The following is a 21004-nucleotide window of genomic DNA, read 5'->3' on the forward strand; positions in this document are numbered from 1 at the left end:
TATCCCAGAAGAACCTGAAGAAACACAAACTTATGGCCCGGGAATAAATGCCGCAAAAAATAAATGCAAATAAAAGTTTAAAAAAAAAAAGAGAGAGAGATGTCAACAAAATTTTGAAAGCCAGAGAGCAGACAGATGACTGGTTTCTAACTTAGAGAAGGGTGAAGTTTAACTGAGCTTCAGGTTGGGGAAACCATGGCAGAACACTTGAAAGCCTCAGGAACAGAGGCACTAGTTACTTCTGCAAGCAGGAGATTGGGGTGGGGCTGAAAAACAAGGACCTAAATATAAGGTGGGGTTGTAGCAATGTAGGGAAAATAAGGGAATTAAGTGAAAGTTGTCAGATTGAAAGATGATGTACTCCCCTCAACTTTTTTCCTTTGTTTGCCTCCCAGTGTTCCAGCTTACACTCCTCAATCTGCCTAGGACTTCTTGCTGGGAAAACTGACTAGCTCAAAAGAAAATGCATATAGATCCTGACACTGGTCAACCTTTAACTTCCAACAAAACACCATACTAAAAAGAAAGGAAAGAACAGTGAGTGGGAGTCAGGATGGGGAGAGGGTGATGAGGAAGGGGTTAGGCAGAAAACAGAGATAAATCCCCACCTCCACTGTCAAAAGTCAATAGGAAATATCTAAAACAGAAATCAAACATTAGCAGTATGAGGATGTTATTCAGGAAAGCAGAGCTGAATACCAGAATATCCAGAAAAAAAATGTTCCAAGTAGTTGCTGATGGCTAGTGGGAAGAGGGTATGGGAAGGAATGGAACAGGAAACTTTTGTGTGTGTTTTTTTTCTTTCAAAACTTTTGTTTATAGTTATATATTTAACAGCACTTAAAAAAATCAAAATGTATTTAAGAGAAATATAAATTACATGAAAATTTTATTTAAAAAGCACTTATCAAGTGAATAGAAACCATCGACAAAGGGACTTCCTTGGTGGTCAAGTGGCTCCATGGTCCCAAAGCAGGGGGCCCAGGGTTAATCCGTGGTCAGAGAACTAGATCCCAAATGCCTCAACTAAGACCTGGTACAGCAAAATTATAAAACAAAACAAAACATGACAACAGTCAATAACTTGTGTAATTTCTTGGTAGGAGTACTGAACTTCTCTTTTTACATCCTCTCTCCTAAATTCTGCTCACCTCTGAGCCACCTCACCTGTCCTTTCCATCATCCGAGTCAAACGCTTCATTGTCACACTGCTATTGTTGATCTCTGAAGGTTAAAATGTCCTTCAGTCCTTCCACAATCCATACAGAGGGGTTAAGATAGGGTGCAGGTCTAGCAATTCCAGGGTCCACTTTATCTCAGGACTCCACAGCTGGTGGGGAAGGTCTCAGATCAGGAGGTCTCCTTCCATAACAGATACTTGCTCTCCATGCTTCTTTCTCCTTACATCACAGATCTGTCTTATCTTTGTGGAGCCAGGACCTGTGGGTTTATGATATAAATTCAGTTTACCTCATGTCTTCTCACTGCATCCTTATCCCTATGGGAACCAGCCTTCAAGGTGCCCCCAGGGATCACTATCTTCTGGTATTCGTGTTTCTCATACACCCCTCCCATACTGAATAGAGTTGACCTGTCTAACCAATAGGATATTGCAGAATGACAATGTGTGACTTCCAAGGTTAGGTCATGAAAGACATTATCGTTTCTGTCTTGCACATTTTTGGATCATGTACTTTGGAAGAAGCCAGCTACCATGACATGAAGATATTCAACCAGCCCTAGGGAGAGGCCTGTGCCAGCAACCAACACCAATTTGCCAGCCATCTTGGAAGCAAATCCTCCAATCCCCATTAGCCTTCTGATGACTGCAGCTCTGCCAACAACTGACTGCAACTTCATGAAATACCTGAGCCAGAATACCCTCCCCACTTCCCACAAAAGCTGAGATAATGTGTTTATTGCTGTTTAAGCCACTAAATTTTGAGTTACCTCTTTATACAGTAATAGATAACTAATATAGTCCCAAACAACTGACTTCCTTGCTTCTAATTCACAGTCCCTGGAGTCACTGACCAGAGATACTGAGATAGCAGGAGTTTGGAAGACAACTCAGACTCAGCAACTCATGTTGAACCAATAGAAACACCAAGAGTCTAGAAACAAAGGGGATAAAAAGTCACGTTCACATAATATCTCCTCCTCAAATATCTTTTGTGAGCATAAAGGTATAGGCCTAATGCACTGACAGATATAAAGCTGAGTCAAAGAACATTCAGATTTTCAGGAACCCCAAACTTGGAGTGAAAGAGAGCTGCATTAAAAGTCCAGCTATTCCATTTCTTATCTATCTTGACAACTGAGGTAAATAAGAGTTGCAATTTAGAATTCCCATACTCATTTGAAATGAGAACTATACTCATGTCACAGTGACACTGTCATATGACATTAATTCATCATCTATGGTAAAAAAAATCATACACAAGAGAGGAGACTAATCCTTGTTCTGTATGACAGAAAAGAAATAAAAACAGAAAAAAAAACATTCAATTATAATAAATTTTGAGAAGCATTATGCCTGGGATATACTCCTAATATCCCTCACACCATTTCTGTGTTTTTCCAAAGTCCATTATCACTAACAAATTATATAATTTATCATGCATGTTGTCCATCCCCTCATAAAATACATGAAAACAGGGATTTATTTTTGTCTGTTTTGCTCCTGTTAGTAGGTGCTCAGAAAATATGTTGATAAACTGGCATAGCCACTAGGGAAAACAGTATGGCAGTCACAAAATTAAGAACAGAATTAATATACAATCCATAAATTCCACTTGTGGATATATATCCAAAAAAACTGAAAGCAGGCACTTGAACAGGTATTTGTATACTCATGTTTGTAGCAGCATTATTTGCAATAGTCAAAAGATAGAAACAATCCAACTGTTCATTAACAGAGGAATGGATAAACAAAACATGGTATGTACAATCAATGAAATACTATTCAGCCTTAAAAAGGATGGAAGTTCTGACACATGCTTTAACATGGATGAACCTTAAAGAGATGCTAAGTTAAAATAGTCACAAATGGACAAATACTGTATGATCTGGTATACAGAGTACATAATGAGGTAACGTCAAATTCACAGAGATAGAAAGTAGAATCGTGGTTGCCTGGAACTGGGGGATTGTTAAGAACGGGGACTTATTATTTAATAGGTACAGAGTTTCTGTTTCACAAGATAAAAAAGTTCTATGGATGGACAGTGGTGATGGTGGCATAGCAATGTGGATATAATGCCACTAAACTTGAAAGTGGTTTCAAGAAGATTTGAAAATGGTTAAGACAGTAAATTTTTGTAGTTTTTTTTTTTCCTTTATTGAGGTCTAACTGATTCACAAAAAACTGCACAAGTTTAATGTATATGTCCTGATGAGTCTGGACATATGTATCTATGATACCAATACCATGACCAACATACTAAACATATCCATCACCTCCAAAAATTTCCTTGTGCTGTTTAGTTTTTTCAGTAAGAACACTGAACATGAGACCTACTCTCAACATATTTTAAAGTGCATAATACCATTTAAAAAATATAGGCACTATGTCGTACAGGTCTCCAAAGTATATTCATCTTACATAACCGAAACTTTGCACTCACTGGAAAACAATTTCCCACTTCCCTCTCTCCCAGCCCCTGGCAATAACCATTCTACTCTCTGTTTCTTTGAATCTGATTATTTTTGATAGCTCATATGAAAGAATTTTTGATAGCTCATATAAAAGAACTGTGTAAAGAAAAAAAAAAAAGAACTGTGTAGTATTTGTCCTGCAACTGGCTTCTTTTACTTATTTCATAATGTCCTAAAGGTTCATCCATGTTGTCACAAATGACAAGATTTACTTTTTTCTTAAGGCTGAGTAATATTCCAATGTATGTATATGCCACATTTTCTTTATCTATTCATCTGTTAATAGAAAGATGTTTCCATATCTTGGCTATTTCAATAATGCTTCAGTGAACATGGGAGTAAGGATATCATGACATCAAATTATATGTCATTTGTTATGTTCTACTTTCCCATAATTTTAAATACACACACATACACACAGAGTAGGCCCTTGAACAACATGGGTTTGAACTGCATGAATCCACTGATACACAGATTTGCTCTCAATCAATCATATTACAGTACTACTACACAATCTGAGGTTGGTTGAATCTGCAGTTGCAGAATCTATGATACACAGAGCCAACTGTAAAGTTCTACTTGGATTTTTGACTGAAAAAGAAGGGGAGGGGATTCACATCCCCATACTGTTCAAAGGTCAACTGTATATCATGGGCAAATGAAATACTACTAATTTCAGGTAATTAAAATTAGAGGAAAGCAATATATCAGATAAGAAAAACAAAAAATGGGTGGATAGTTTGGCGCTCAAGTGTTCTAAAATCTTATTTAGTTTGTGTTTTGATAAACATGCATGTTAAAAATTCAAGGATTAAAAAAAAAAAAAAAAGAAAAAAATTCAAGGATAGGAAACCAAAGCAGTGGAGAGAGAAAAGGGGATAAGGTAAATCTGCTCAATTAAAAAGAAGGCATAATAGAAAATAAAGCAAATTTTTATCAGCAACCACAATAAATGTAAATGAATTAAACTCACCTATTAAAATAAGTCAAACAGGATAGAAGGGGGAAAGCCCAGCAATATGCTCTTTATAAGAGACAGACCTGAGTATAAAGACATAAAGGGAAGGGGTTGTAAAATGAAATTCCTGGAAAATACAGTAACAAAACCCGAAAAACAATATTAACAGACAAAAGAGAACCGTGGACTAAAAGACATTCACCAGGATAAAGAGGCATGTTTCCTCATGATGCAGATTGAAATCTTAGTCCCAATTCTTCACCCACCTCTAACAGGATTAGACATTCACACTTTTTGCCATCTAATTTTGCCTTGCCCTCTAACTGTGGGTATAATTAATGTTAAGCTCAGGCATCTGTAACATTAGTATACTTGGGAGCAGAGGTTTTTATGGTATCTCGTACTCTGGTGATCCACCAAGAGAAGAACAAGCCCTGGTAAACACTGTCCTTTTTTCCTGAGTTGCATAAAGAAAACACGTGGAGCAGGTCTGAATGGATTCTGCAGCCCAGCCCCCCAGGCAAGCCCAGCCTACATAACCTGAACACAGAGATTCTGCAAACCTGTGAATAAGAGAATAAATGCTTGCTGTTGCATGCCAGAGTTTAAAAGTGGTTTGTTAGGCAGCATTACTATGATCACAATAACTAATACAAATAATAAAAGAAGCCATAGGAAGATGAAATAATACATCTGAAAAGATCACCAAGGGAAACTGGAAAGTAACAGAACAGGGCTAAGTATGGCTAGGGGCGGGGTGCAAAGAGGGCTGGGAAGCAGACTAAGAATGACCAATAGGGAGGAAAGACCACGTGAAACCAGATACAGAAATTTCTTTCAAGCGGTTGCCAATTATGCCAAAAGGCGACAACAGAAGTCAACTGAGGTAAGACAAGAACCACTACACATCACAATCACAAACATTTCGTCACATTCACACACACTGTACATCTATCTGATAATCACACAGACAACACCGCACGTTATCATACATCACAATCACAAACACCACATGACACAAACATCCCATCACAAGCATTCCATCACACCCACATAACCACACCCCTCATCATCCTCACATCACAATCTCTCTCTCTCTCTCACACACACACACACACACACACACACACACACACACACACACGGCATCGAAACGTCACAGACCATCATAATGACACACACACTCTAACTCTCCACCAGTTTCTTGTTCTAAGAACTCCAACCACTCTCCAGGGGCGTACTCCCACCCGGAGCACTCCGCACTGCCACTACTCCACTCTGGGCCTCCTTAAAGGCTCCGCGCGCCAGCCTTGTTGCTTCAGCCAAGAATGTTTCAGGGCCTCCTTAAAGTCCCGCTCCGAGGACGCGGTAGCGTCACCTGCCGGAAACACCCGAATGCGCATCTAGCGCGCAGTGTCTGGGACGCCGGGTGAAGGCGACACCCGGGAAGGTCAGGTGCGGGTAACTCCGAACCATCCCTCCGCGCCCGCCTCCCAACGGACGTTCCACAACACAACACCTCCCAGAAGGTCCCGCGGCCGGAGTCAACTTCCGGCCAGAAAGGAGCAGGCGCTTCCTGTGTGAGGGAGGGGGTGAGCCAGGTCCTATCGGGTAGCTAAGCCCAAGCGTGCTGAGATACCGCGAATTGCAACTCCGAGACCTGGCTAACCTCTGAATTGAAGGAGCAATCGTTTCGGGTGGGTCCAGGCAGGGCGCTGAGAGGAATCGGCCGTGGGGACAACTCTGGACCACATTTCCCAGAGGGCCTGTCGGCCTGTCACTCTTCTCGCGGGAACTCGAAATTTCATCATGCCTGGCGGGACCGTTAGATCCGCTAGGCCAGAGATCGTGGGCCCCTGGGGACCTGGTTCAACTGTGCAGGTTCGGACCTCTGGGGACCCGAAAGGTCTAAATTGAAGAGACTGGAGACCGATACGGAGCTTCTGTGCTGGCGGAATGGAGTGAGAAGGGGGGAGGTTATGCGACCCGTATGCAGATATAGGATGCCTGTCATTGTGGAATTGTGACTGTGTGTCCATATGGTGGTACGTGCTCGTAACACCAAGACAATGGGGTGCCTGCAACTGTGTGAATGTAATTGTGCGTCCTGTGGTGAGTTAGCGATTGTCTGTGTTACCACGTTTGACTGTGTATGCGGATGTGCAGTTTGTGTTCTCTTAAGTATGACTGTGCAGAATGTATGGGCTTCCCCGGTGGCGCTAGTGGTAAAGAACCTGCCTACCAATGCAGGAGACTTAAGAGACGCGGGTTCGATTCCTGCGTCAAGAAGATCGTGCGAGGGCATGGCAACTCACTCCAGTATTCTTGCCTGGAGAATCCCATGGACAGAGGAGCATGGCAGGTTACAGGCTATAGGATTGCACAGAGTTGGACACGATTGAAGCGTCTTAGCATCCACGCACGTGCGGAATGTACGAGTCTGATCAGCTGTGCGGTTGTTGCTCCAGAGTTCAGTTCTTAGGAAATCTCTGTGAAGTTTGGTTTGATTGGCGTCTTCAACAGCAGTAACTTCAGCTTTCTCCTGAGACACTGGGAATGGACGGGATATCCCCATTTTCCTCTGATCTCCTTTACCTATGTGTATTGAGGGGTGGGGACGATGATGGGGCTGGGCTGGGGCTGACCTGTGACTGACCAGTGTCTTACCATTACTTTCTACTCTCCCATTTCTACCCTTCTCCAGGTGAGGCTCGAAAGAGAAGGAAAGAATGCATGATGAACTTCTGCAAGCAGTGTCCAAGGTATGTTGGGATTTCCTCATTGCTTTCTGTCTTCTGAAATTTAATGCTTAATAAAGGTATATCATTTGATGATAAGTTCCTATGATTTTCCTACTGGAGAAAAGGATAGTTGAGCCTGCTACTGAAGCACAGTAGCTCCCATATACCTAATGTTTACCTATTTCCACTTCTGTTTGTCAATTTTTTTTGTTTTTAAATGCAATATTTATTATGACTTTAAAAGCATGACTATTTTAGAGAGTATAAAAACAGAATTACCAAGAAAAAATAAAATAGGACCACTCAAAAACTAGTGTTAATATTTTTGTGTATTTTCATTGTTTTTCCAAAATCAAATTACACTTCATTTACCATTTTGAGTGATAGTCACTCAGTCATGTGTGACTCTTTTCGACCTCATGGCCTGTAGCCTGCCAGGCTCCTCTGTCTGTGGAATTCTCCAGGCCAAAAAAGTATTCTCCTCTGTCATCAAAATCTTTGTAAATACAATTTTTCAAAGATACATATTATTTTTTTCATGAATGAGTTTTAGTTTATTCTTCAGATCAGTTGTATGAGACATGAAGTCTTTGCTTTATCTCAGGAAGGGGGTGGAGGACTGGCAGGCAGCTAGGATTTTGGAGACTCCTTCTAACAAGAAGAAACAAAAATATCTTTATTCACTTATGTTTCAACATGTCTCATCTTGGGGAACTCACCAAATCACAAGGCTATCAATCATGTTATTATTTTTTTTATTTGAGTTTTAGAGTGTACCCAGGTAGAAGAGTCAGAATAGGGATACTATTTTCTTTTTTTTTTTTTAATAGTTTTATTTTTGTGTGCAGATTTGCTTAACAGTCACTCGATTTCTAGGCCAGGTTCTGGTAACTAAAGAGCCTTTATAAGTAGTTTATATTGTCTAGACCCGACGTATGCAGCAAACCCAGTCTGGAGCAAAATGGGAAATCACATCTTTCTAAAGACAGGCTTAGAAATCCTAATCCAGTAATTTAAGATGTTTCCTTTCTCCGGTAGCAGGGCTGAATTATACCTAGCTGCTAGGCCACCATTCACAGAGATAGCCAAGAAAACAGGGTACAGGCCACTGAAAACAAGACCAACCAATTCGCCTCATGTTACGGTGCAGGTTTCACAATGCAGATCACCTGTATTCAAAGGTAAACTTACAAAACCTTTGTAAGATACATTTGCTGTCAAAAATGGGATCACTACCCTTGGAAAGCCAACAGCTATAGGAGCCTGTGTCACTTGTAAGACGCATGGAAAAAGACTATTTGCTATTAGGCCACAGAGAGCAGCATCAAGTCCAGCATATGTTGATCCCTTTCAAGCAGATTCCTTTCTGCTTCTGGGAGTTGGTTAATTTTTCTGGCTATGATATCAGTTAAATTCTTCTTGATGATAGTACCATCTGGTTCATGATTTTCCATCTTGAGCCTTATGAGCTCCTCTGTGCAGACACGGCCTCTGTGGGTCTCCTGTGGCCCCGTGAGGGCTCATGCCACGCTCCCCTCGAGTCGCCCGGGCGTGGCCATTTTGGGCACTATGTGACTGGCCCCAGGGATACTATTTTCTCAAGGTATAAATTTGGAGCTGAAATTCAGTTCTCATGGAACTAAATTTAGAACTCTCAATTTTAAGAATGTGTGTTTGGTACAGAGGCAAAGAAAATCAGGATGAGAATCAGTCTTCTCAAATAAGCTTAAGGCCTTTCTATCTGAATTTCTTCAGAAAGAGTTGAGTCCTTCCAATCCATTCTCCTGTGCCAAAGCCCAAACAGAGCATCTGGTTCCCCTCTCCCGTCAACCTCTAATTACACTCACCAGATCTATATTGAAGATATTGCCCAATATTAATATTAATATTCTAGGGAGGTAGTATACTGCAGTGGGGAATAAATTGAAATTTGTTTTCAGAAGCTAACCTAATGTTTGATCTGGAAATATCTGAAACATTCCCAGTAAAATCAGAGAAAGACAAGGGTACACACCATTACCAATGTTATTTAACATTGTTCTGTAGGCATTAACCAAAGCACTTAAACAAAAGGAAAAGTTAGGTTAAAAATTAGAAAAGAGGGTGTAAGATGATTACTTTTCGCAGATGACGTGACTGTGTACCTGGAAAACCAAATCAACTTATAACCAACACTCTGAAATAAGCAGTACTTCATAGGAAGCAAGGAAAAGAATATTTCTTTTCCCAAATTTCCACTCTCAACTCAATGGCTAATTTTTTTGTTGCCCTGGATAAAAGCTTGTGTAGTCCCTGTAATTGTTTTGATCACTCTTCGGTATTTTTGGTTATTTTCAGTCACAAGATCAGTCTTATTTTAGGAATTACACTCTCTGGTTGAGTGTGCTGCTGCTGCTGCAAAGTCACTTCAGTTGTGTCCAACTCTGTGCGAGCCCATAGACAGCAGCAATAATGTGCAAATTTTATTTAAAGCCTGTTCTCTGATCTCAGGCTTACTTCAGGCTAGAAGCTTGCATTGTGTAAAGGAAGACATATGGTCCTAAGCTGCTTTGTTTCTTTAACCTGAACTCCTTTCTTTGCTCCATAGTCCATTTCTTTCCCATAGTCCTTTATCCTCCTATTCCTAGGTATTACTGTCTGGATCTGCTCCCAGATATTATCCTGGGCCTTGCCTTTTACAATTATACTGGACTTCATTCACCATTCTCATGTTAGTTTCCTAGCTTCTGAATATAATACCTTTCATTTGCTTATTCTCTAGTTTTGATGGAACATATAAGCCAGTACCTTCCCAAGAAAAGCTGGACAGGAAAAAATTTAACATTCATTCTCTATGAATCTAGAATTGTCTTGAGCTAATCTTCATACTAGCTTGGTATTTAATCTTGCTTTGTATATAATCTTCATATTAACTTTGAGTATTGAATTCTCTGCCCAGATTCGTTGTCCTTTGTAATATTAAAGGAATTAGAGACTTCCCTAATGTTCTAGTGGCTAGGACTCTGCACTCCCAAAACAGGGGACCCAGGTTCGATCCCTGGTCAAGGAACTAGATCCCACATGCAGTTAATTAATTAATTAAAAAATAAAGGGATCATTTCATTTTATTTTAAATGGTGCTGTTGAGTCATCCATTGCCATTCCGATTTCTGAACATTTTTAATGTGATTCACAGAAGCTTTTAAAAAGTTCTGTTTTTCCCTGATATTCTGAAATTTTACTCCAAAATATAAAGTTTTTTTTTTAAGTCTATCACATTTCCCCCTCTTTTAGGGCTTAAAGGGAACATGGGAAGGGACTCTTATTTATGCAGACTTTACGGTGGCCAGGCACTGAGCTGCAGGCTTGCTATTTCATCTCATTGGAAAAGTCCACTCTATTTGCACACTCCTAGACAGATCCCTCTGTACATAGCAGAAATGGCTTGGCTGATGTAATAGGGTCCAGCTCCTTCAATTAGCTTAATAATCTGTCCCTTTCTGTACAGCTCTCTACCGTCTCATCTACTCCCATCATTTTCTTCTCTCCTTCCATTGTGAAAGCATGTGTGTCATTTTCAGGGGTCAATGATGTTCAGGGACGTGTCTGTAAACTTCTCTCAGGAGGAATGGGAATGCCTGGACTCTGGTCAGATGAATTTATACAAAGAAGTGATGTTGGAGAATTTCAGCAACCTGGTTTCAGTGGGTAAGGATGACTGTCCCCCCAATTCAGAGTCCGCTCTTGGGAATGTCTCCTTTCTCCACTGTGATTTACTTATTCCAGGTAACCAGCTAAATTCCTGCTCTCTGTCCCCCAAGGAATGGTTGAGTTGGAATGGAATGGAAGAGCTGGAAGTGGGCAGCTCTATTGGGATATGGCTGAAGCTTCATCTTCATCTTTTCTCTGGTCCTTCCTGTAGTGGCATCTCTCTTGATCACCAAAGGACTGGATCTGATTTCTGGGACACCAACAGCATAACCATGTCCCATGTCTTTTCTTGTGATCAGGACTTTCCAGTTCTAAACCGGCTGTGATCTCCTTATTGGAACAAGGAAAAGAGCCCTGGATGATTGACAGAGAACTGACCAGAGGCCTTTGTTCAGGTAAGCGAGAGATGATAGTGCAGGAGTAGAGCCTGAGGAGATATTACCTGTAAGATGTTATCAGGAAACTCCCTTCAAAAACCCAAGGCCTCTTCCATAAAAGATATATCTTGTTTTTTTTCCTCTTATACTTTTTTTTTCTGTCCAATGTAGCAAGTGTTAATGCCTTCCTTCTTCATTTCCAAGGCAGTTATTCTACCCAATTTTAGATTTCATTCCTTCATAGGATATGATGCATTTAGACTTATGTAACAATAGATATTCCCACCCTAAGAAGTGTGTGAGTATGTGTGTGTGTGTGTATTGTGTTTTCTCTTCCAATACTGGTTTTCATTTTATCTACTTTCCAGAAAATGACTAGCTGTAATTTTCAGAACCCTTTCCCAATCACTCCCCCCTTTGTCCTCCCCAAAAATACACACTATCTTGACTTCTAACTCTATGAAGTAATTTTTGCCTGTTTCTGAGTTGCATGTAAGTAGAATCATATAGTACTTATGCTTTTTTTTTTTTTCTCAACTTTATGGGATACATCATCCATGTTTTTGCATATCAGTTCAGTTCAGTTGCTCAGTTGTGTCCGACTCTTTGCAATCCCATGGACTGCAGCACACCAGGCTTCTCTGTCCATCACCAACTCCCAGAGCTTGCTTATGCTTGTCCATTAAGTCGGTGATGCCATCCAACCATCTCATCCTCTATCGTCCCCTTCTCCTCCTGCCTTCAATCTTTCCCGGTGTCAGGGTCTTTTCAGATGAGTCAGTTCTTTGCATCAGGTGGCGAAGTATTGGAGTTTCAGCTTCAGCATCAGTCCTTCCAATGAATAGTCAGGACTGATTTCCTTTAGGATGGACTGGTTGGATCTCCTTGCAATCCAAGGGACCCTCAAGAGTCTTCTCCAACACCACAGTTCAAAAGCATCAGTTCTTTGGCATTCAGCTTTCTTTATAGCCCAACTCTCACATCCATACATGACTGCTGGAAAAACCATAGCTTTGACTAGACAGACCTTTTTTGGCAAAGTAATGTCTCTGCTTTTTAATATGCTGTCTAGGTTGGTCATAACTTTTCTTCCAAGGAGCAAGCATCTTTTAATTTCATGGCTGCAATCACCATCTGCAGTGATTTTGGAGCCCCCCAAAATAAAGTCTGTCACTGTTTCCGTTGTTTCCCCATCTATTTCCCATGAAGTGATGGGACCAGATGCCATGATCTTAGTTTTCTGAACGTTGAGTTTTAAGTCAACTTTTTCACTCTCCACTTTCACTTTCATCAAGAGGCTCTTTAGTTCTTCGCTTTCTGCCATAAGGGTGGTGTCATTTATGTATCTGAGGTTATTGATATTTCTCCCAGCAATCTTGATTCCAGCTTGTATTTCATCTAGCCCGGAATTTCTCATGGTGTACTTTGCATATAAGTTAAATAAGCAGGGTGATAATATACATGCATTTATTGCATATAGCTAATGTTGGTTCATTCTCAGTGCTATGTGGTATTCCATTCTATGGATATAGTTTATATTATTTATTCTATATTGCTAATTATTATAAATTAAGTGTCCTTTCTACTATTGACTGTTGGGTTGTTTTCGAGTTTTTAGCTGCTTTACATAATGCTGCTGTGAACATCTGTGTACATATATTTTGGTGCATATATATACACATTTCTTTTTGGTGTATACACAGGAATGGAGTTACTAGGTAATAGGATATGTATTGGTTCAGTTTTAATAATGCCAGTTTTCCAAAGTGGTTATGCCAATTTATATTTCCAGTAGCAGTATGAATGTTGCTTTTGCTCTGCATTCTTGGCAGTTCTTGATATTGCTAGACCTTTTAATGTTAGCCATCCTGTGGTATGTTTATGTGCGTGTGTGTGTGTTCTGTGACTTGCCCATTTAAGTTTCTTGGCTCTGATCATTGGGTTGTCTTTCTTTCTCTTAGTGATTTAAAGGAGCTCTTGTATATTCTGAATATGAGCCTTTGTAAATATCTACGTCTCTCACTTACTTTTTTATTCTCTTGTGTTGTCTTTTGATGTTATTAATTTTAAGAAGACAAGCTTACCTATCTTTTCCTGTATAGCTGTTGCTTTTTGTGTTTTGTGATTCATTGCCTACTCCAAAATCATGAAGATACTTCCTGTGTTATATTCTAGTAGCTTTGTTGCTTTACCTCTTACATTTAGATCTCCAGCTCCTTGGAGCTGATATTTGATGTAGTATGAGGTAGAAGTCAAATTTCATTTTTTCTCCCCATGTGAATATGCAGTTGACCCAGCAAGGTCTACTGGAAAGACTTTCTCTATATATAAGGCTACTTTGCCATAAATCACGTGTTGCCATATCTATAAATCTGTCTGTGGACTTTATTATTTCCGTTTGCATGACTACCTTTGTCTGAATACCATATTACAATGGTACTATAGCATTTTCAAAAACTTACTCACTGTTCTGTGTTATTGACATTGTTTCCTCTATTCTTTTCCATGAGCACCTGTATTTTTCAAAATTTCTTTTATAACTATAGTCCACATGTCCTAGTGACATTGCCTCCTTTCCAGTACTTTTAATGTACATTAGAAAAAAAGTGTTTATTAGACATACTTAACAGGGCATTACACTCTAGTTTTGAAGCTTTTGTTTTTCGTTTTTTCCTTTAAATGCTATTTAAGTCAGTAAAGAAATAAAACTCTAAAAGTACAAACCATAAAGCAAAATCATGAACTGAAAATACATCAGAATTAAGAACTCCTGTTAAATGAAGGATACAATAGATAAATTTAATGCAGAGTAGTTTGGAAGATAGTTGCTAATTAATAGGAAGAAGTTAGTGACCCAATAAAAATGCTGATAATGGTTAACGAGGTTAAAATGCTAATTAATAAGCCTTTCAGATATTGACACTTAATCTTACTATACATGGAAAAGTAGGAAGCTGGATAATGACAGCTGTGAGTGGGGACATAGAAATTCTTATGCATTCTTAGTAAAAGTATAAAATGGTATTGCCTTTCTCATCTGTTACTACTTAAACTGGTATACATATGCCCCACTTTTGAGTATATATCTACAATTGAAAATCATACAAAATGTCTTTCCAGTGCCATACCAGTGTATTTTTCACGTTCATTTGAGGATCATTTAATTATTGGGGAAATGTACCTTTGTTTCACTTATTATTTACTACTCATTAGGGACCAAGTTCTCTTAAAATTAGATGTTAAATTTTAAAAGATTGGTAAGTTGCAAATGATTTGTCTAGTGGAAAAGGTAGCCTGGTAGGAATAAGATAATATCTTGTTATCTTATTCTTATCTAATAGGATTATCCTATTATCTTAGATTTTTATCCTTTTTCCTGTTAATGTGGCTGATCACCATCTGCTTTTATGCTTGCTTCTGAACATCCTGGGCTTGAAATAAAGATATTGTACTACTGCACTCTATAGTACTGTACAGTAAAATATACAAAAGCACAACCACTTGTAGAGGATGCACACACGTGACAGTGTACACCAGACACGTGAGTTACGTGATGGGACATGTGAAAGATGTACTTTTGCATTTTTGAAAGTTTACAACTTGAATGTTTGTCTGTAAGGGGCTTACTCTATTGTTTTCTCCATTCAGCCATTCTCTTTTGATTTGAGAGTTTAATCCATTTACATTTAAAGTTACTGTTACTAAGTAATAACTTACTGTTGCTATTTTATTATTTTCTGTTCTTATAGTTCTTTTGTCCCTCTTTCCCTCCCTTGCTGCCTTCATTTTCTTTCTTTATTTGTATTGATATGCTTTGAATCCTTTATTTTTCTTTCATTTATCTTCTATAAGGTGTTTTCTTTGTAGTTATCAGAAATATGAAAGTATGTTTTATGCTGATAATAGTCACATACAAAAATAATTTTACTTCTCCTTATCCACTCTTTGTGCTATTGACCTTGTACCCATCTGGTACATAGATTAGTTCACCAACCAGGAAGCTTCCTCCAATCCTTCCAAGTATTTTACTGGAGTGTCATTATTTAGGCAAGTGTGACCAGCCCCATCCCTTGAAACAAAGGATCCACTGTGAATCACCTCTTTATCATAAAGTCAGATATGATCAAAAGACCGTTGTTGTGAATAATGAAAGATAGTCCAGTGGTTTTTGAAGCTCTGCCAGCAACTGGAAACAAAGACTAGATACATTTTTTTAAAATATCACAAGTATGTATATTTTCTGTTAATTCTTTCTTCCCAGTTCAGTACCAATGTCCCTGCTTAGGCTGGATGTTCCTGACTCCAGATTTTCTCTGGTTCCATTTTTCTAGATTTTCAGTTTTCTTTGAGAATGGAAAACTATAATCATCCTTTCCTGTGGGATGGGGAGGAGATACACTCTTTGAATTCATCCTTCAGCTTTTACTCTGCTCTGCACTCTGCTATTAGAAGTGCCTGATGCCTCCAGTTTTTATGTATTTGAAGGGATTTGCACCATGAATCAATACTGTGGAATTCACCCACCGGAGCTTGTTTGGTATTCTCTGGTCTGCAGTCACTTATCACTCATCAGTTGACTTTTCAGTTTCCAAGTTCTGTTTCTTCTCCAGTATCTTTTATCCTCATGGGGTTTTCCTTTCCCCTTGTTAAGCTTTTAGTGTAATTTTCTTGTGGATTTGTGAAAAGCATGGATAAACTTATACCTACAGTCTGCCATTTTTAACAGAAATTATGCCCCCTTTTAAAAAAAATACAGTTGTCCCTCATTAAGTCACAAATTCCATATTTATGAATTCACTTACTCACTGAAATTTATTTGTAAATCTCAAATCGGTACTTACAGTGTTTTCATGGTCACGAGCAGATATAATGCAGAGTGGCGGAAAATCCTCTTTTCTCACAGAGACTATTTCATTCTTATTCTCTTCTTTCTCACACGCAAGCTGCCTCCCTTCTTAGTGACTGCCATGGCTTGAAGATTCCATTTCTCTCTCCCAGCATCAGCATCACAGAATTTGAAGGCAAACTGTTTTCACTGCATCCCCAACATGTACCAGGCTCTATTCACAGGAGTGATTTACCTGTCTACCATTCTCACCAGTTTCATTCAGCACCCTAGACTTGCTGTGGGCTGTCCCCCAATGTGAATTTGCCAACAGTATACCCTTTGCTTAAAGTCACTAACCCTCCACTATCCCCATTTATACAGTTCAATACATTTATTCTCAGTAGTCCTGAAAGCATAGACAGTTATCCACAAATTACAAGACATAGTATGGTACTCTGTGAGTATGTGCTTATATAAATGTATATATGCTTAGAATCACTATGTAATGTGGAGAATAGCCCTGAATAGTGTGGACTCACTGAAGTTGCAGGTGATTCTGATCTCCACCAGGTTCTCTTCAGCTTCCTCTCTTGCCTCTCCTTAATGTCTGTGCTTTTCTTACCAATTTTACAAATTGCTTAGCCATGTTTAAGAAATATCTAACTGTTTACTTTCCCAAATATTATTTTCAGTTTAATCTTTGCATTTTTCAGATGTTTAACCTTTCCCAGAATAAGAAAAATAAGCATATGCTTTTCTGTTTTCTTTCAGATCTGGAATCCATGTGTGAGACCAAGTTCAGTTTAATCTTTGCATTTTTCAGATGTTTAACCTTTCCCAGAATAAGAAAAATATGCATATGCCTTTCCGTTTTCTTTCAGATCTGGAATCCATGTGTGAGACCAAGTTATTATCTCTAAAGAAGAGACATTTTAGTCAAGTAATATTTACCCATGAAGACCTACCCACTTTTTTTCAGCCAACATTTCTCATTCCACATCAAAAAACTATTAATGAAGAGAAATCTTGTGAATGTAAAATATGTGGAAAGGCCTTTAATCAAAACTCACAGTTTATTCAACATCAAAGAATTCATTCTGCTGAAAAAAACTATGAATGTAAGGACTGTGGGAAATCCTTTAGTCGTGGCTCACTTGTTACTCGACATCAGAGGATTCACACTGGTGAAAAACCCTATGAATGTAAAGAATGTGGCAAGGCTTTTAGTTGTAGTTCGTATTTTTCTCAACATCAGAGGATTCACACTGGCGAGAAACCCTATGAATGTAAGGAATGTGGAAAGACCTTTAATTATTGCTCAAACCTTAATGATCATCAGAGAATTCACACTGGTGAAAAACCCTATGAATGTAAAGTATGTGGAAAAGCCTTTACTAAGAGTTCACAACTTTTTCCACACCTGAGAATTCATACTGGTGAGAAGCCTTATGAATGTAAGGAATGTGGGAAAGCCTTTACTCAACATTCAAGACTTATTCAGCATCACAGAATGCACACTGGTGAGAAACCTTATGAGTGTAAGGAATGTGGGAAGGCCTTTAGTAGTGCCTCGACACTTACTAACCATCACAGAATTCACACTGGCAAGAAACTCTATGAATGTAAAGAATGTGGAAAGGCCTTTATTCAGAGCTCAGAACTTATTCAACATCAGAGAATCCATACAGGTGAAAAACCATATGAATGTAATGAGTGTGGAAAGGCTTTTAATAAAGGCTCAAACCTTACTCGTCATCAAAGAATTCACACTGGTGAGAAACCTTATGACTGTAAAGAATGTGGAAAGTCCTTTGGTAGTCGCTCTGACCTCATCCGCCATGAAGGAACTCATAATAGATAAGTGATAGTTCCTTTTGATAAATTTGATAGTAATATTTTTAAAACAATTGATGGAAAAAAAAAAGCAAGGGGAAAATACTGAAGGTTTTTCTGTGTAATAGTTTCCTAGGGTTGCTATAATGAAGTACCAAGTACCACAAAACAAGGTAGCTTAAAACAACAGAACTTATTCTCATAGTTTTTGAGACTTGAAACCCAAAATCAAAAGTTGTTGGCAAGTTTGGTTCCTTCCAGGAACTCAAGAAGAATCTGTTCCACACCCATCTAGCTTCTTATAGCAGCAATTTTTGACATGCCTCGGCTTATAGAAGCGTTGCTGCTATCTCTCCCTCCATCTTCACACTGCGTTCTCTGTGTGTCTCACATCTGTTCTGTAATAGAGACACAGGTCATATTGGATTAGGGCTCACCATAAGGACCTCATCTTAACTAGATTTTATCTGCAGAGACCTTATTTCCAGGTACTATCACATTAACATACCAGGGGTTTGGACTTCCAACATAGTTCAACCCATTACACTGTTAACATATTTTTTCTAATGTGTTTGTAATTTTGTATATAACATTAATCAAGTGTATTTAATAATGTGAATTAATAATGTGAATTTAATAATTTAAGGTCTAAATTAAACCCCCTTTTCCCTCAAAAAATTCTGTCCCCCAAATTCTATGTTTTAGGACCATCTTTTCTATTTCTGTGGCCTACATCATACTACACTGTAAGTTGTGTTGCATAGGCTATCTTTGAATTCATGGTGGAATTATAAATTTGTACTTGAAGAAAGCTCTATTCTTTTTTCCTTTTGTTAAGTTAGTATTTTCATGTTGTTAAAAAAAGACAGAGGGCACAAAGAAATATAGATTTATAAGCCCGTGAAACAGAAATGACTGCTTTCAAATTATCATAGTATATCCTTGCAGGCTTTATTTCATGTAATCATGACATACGCGTTGTACATATGGTACATGTTGTACCATAACCTGCTTTTATCACGCTACTGTTTAAGTACAGATGTTTATGTATTATTATTTTTAATGGTGTCATAATCTTTTCTGTGGTTGACTCTCCTTTTGCTAAATAACTACTGATAAATATTTTGGTGCCTGTTTAAACTTTTGCAGTTACAGAAGTTGCTTTCTAAATGCAACTTTAGTACTTTTTTTGCTTGAAATTTCAAAACATTTAATTTCGATGTTGAAATAACTAATGAATATTTTCTGCCTGTAAAAAATTGCCAGTAATCCCAAATTCCCTTATAATCACTATTATGAATTTATTTTTATCCGTTGAAACTTTTTAAAAAAGTTTTTTACATGCATGTGCACATACAACCAAATACGTAATCAGTTTAGAAAAAGTGTTGCTTTATACTTTTTTTTGTATAATTACTAATGATGGTTATGTTGGATTGTTGTAAGGATTTAACTCATTTGAGTTAAGTGAAAAATGGGAGTCTTGCTAACATATAGTAAGAATGTAGCTGGTAGTTATCCAAAATTAACATTAATATTTTCAACATTATTATTTATGGAAAGGACTTTAACCATGTTTCATCATAATTTATGTCAAAGAATTTATAATGAAAAAAGGACCTATGGCTGTAATGTTTGCAAAAAAGCATCTTAGCAACACTTACTCCTTATTCAACATAAAGTTTAAAAAGAAAAATAAAACACTAAGAAAACTCAGAGACAAAGAATGGGTGAATAAGCCTACATTAACACCTTGTACTTCATGCTGCACAATTATCTCATACCCAGCAAAAAACTTATTTATCAAGAATAGTTGAAAACCCATTTGTCAAAAAAGAGACATGAAATATTAAGTTAATAATCACTTCCTTCTCAGAAAACCTGTAGATCATATTCTTTTCCAGAATGGGAAAAAATTAAAATATAGACAACAATATCTAAATATTGACAATGCTCCTTCAAATATTGGGGCTTCTCTGGTGGCTCAGTGGTAAAGAATCCACCTGCCAAGCAGGAGACGTGGATTTAATCCCTGGGTTGAGAAGATTCCCTGGAAAAAGAAATGGCAACCCACTCCAGTATTCTTGCCTGGGAAATCCTATGGACACAAGAGCCTGGCTGGCTACAATCCGTGAGGTAGCAAAGATCAGACACAATCGAGTAACTAAGCACACACACAAGCATACAAGCGCATTATGTAGGAAAACTTTTGAGGGTTGGCAGGCAACTAGATCTGTATTTAGATTAGAATGTATAGACTGGGACTTCCCTGGTGGTCCAGTGGTTGAGAGTCCACTTGCCAGTGCAGGGGAAAAGGGGTTTTATCTTTGGCCCAGAGTCCGACATGACTGAAACGACTTGGCAGCAGCAGAAGATTTCATACGCTGCAGGGCAATTAAGCCAGTGCACCACAACTAGTGAAGCCTGTGCACCCTAGAGCCTGTGCTCTGAAACAAGAGAAGCCACTGGAATGAGAAGCCTAAGCATGGCAACTAGAGTAGCCCCTGCTCCCTGTAATAAGAGAAAGACCCCTGCAGCAACGAAGACCCAGCGCAGCCATGTGCCCTGCTTGTGTGCTTAGTCACTCAGTCGTGTCCGATAGTTTGCAACCCCGTGGGCTGTAGCCCACCAGGCTCCTCTGTCTATGGGGATTCTCCAGGCAAGAATACTGGAGTGGGTTTCCATGCCCTCCTCCAGGGGATCTTCCCAACCCAGGGATCGAACCTAGGTCTCCTACGTTGCAGGCAGATTCTTTACTGTATGAGCCACCAGGGAAGCCCAGTGCAGCCATACATAAATTAAAAATTTTTTTTAATGTATTGGCTTGCTGATGATATCAGGAAATCACTAATAAATGAACTAAATATATAAGACAAAATGTCAGAATAATGAAAGCAAACTAAATTCAAACGTAGAAGAA

At 38.7% G+C, this 21004-nt stretch overlaps 2 protein-coding genes and 1 pseudogene across 27 annotated transcripts in view; 1 reads left to right on the forward strand and 2 right to left on the reverse strand.

The window, feature by feature from the left end:
* ZNF568 (zinc finger protein 568) overlaps positions 1-6264 on the reverse strand; it is a 24063-nt gene extending 17799 nt beyond the window's left edge. The window contains exons 1-4 of one of the 15 annotated variants that reach the window (XM_069550437.1): positions 5798-6149; positions 4631-4698; positions 2035-2114; positions 1168-1440 (exon numbers count right to left, since the gene is read on the reverse strand). In XM_069550437.1, coding sequence (XP_069406538.1) covers positions 1168-1201 — 34 coding nt within the window. In that variant the 5' untranslated portion in view covers positions 1202-1440; positions 2035-2114; positions 4631-4698; positions 5798-6149. Of the gene's footprint in view, positions 1-1167; positions 1441-1950; positions 2115-4630 lie in introns of all 15 variants that reach the window. The other 14 variants (XM_069550440.1, XM_069550447.1, XM_069550441.1 and 11 more) reach the window with 14 other exon arrangements.
* Positions 6028-19800, forward strand: ZNF829 (zinc finger protein 829). Of its 12 annotated transcripts, none has more exons than XM_069550590.1 (5): positions 6028-6312; positions 7320-7377; positions 10917-11043; positions 11346-11441; positions 17023-19800. In XM_069550590.1, the coding sequence occupies exon 5, from the start codon at positions 17075-17077 to the stop codon at positions 18110-18112; it is 1038 nt and encodes a 345-aa protein (XP_069406691.1). In that variant the 5' UTR covers positions 6028-6312; positions 7320-7377; positions 10917-11043; positions 11346-11441; positions 17023-17074; the 3' UTR covers positions 18113-19800. The 12 variants fall into 12 exon arrangements, with proteins under 12 accessions (XP_069406691.1, XP_069406686.1, XP_069406684.1 ...); XM_069550585.1 differs by having other exon boundaries at positions 6035-6576; positions 17133-19800; XM_069550583.1 differs by having other exon boundaries at positions 6104-6496; positions 17133-19800.
* LOC138418790 (transmembrane protein 126A pseudogene) lies at positions 8218-8815 on the reverse strand (annotated as a pseudogene).
* Positions 19801-21004: the final 1204 nt, after the last annotated feature.

Source organism: Ovis canadensis, chromosome 14, assembly GCF_042477335.2.
Source record: "Ovis canadensis isolate MfBH-ARS-UI-01 breed Bighorn chromosome 14, ARS-UI_OviCan_v2, whole genome shotgun sequence".
In the NCBI taxonomy this organism is placed as follows: Eukaryota; Metazoa; Chordata; class Mammalia; order Artiodactyla; family Bovidae; genus Ovis; species Ovis canadensis.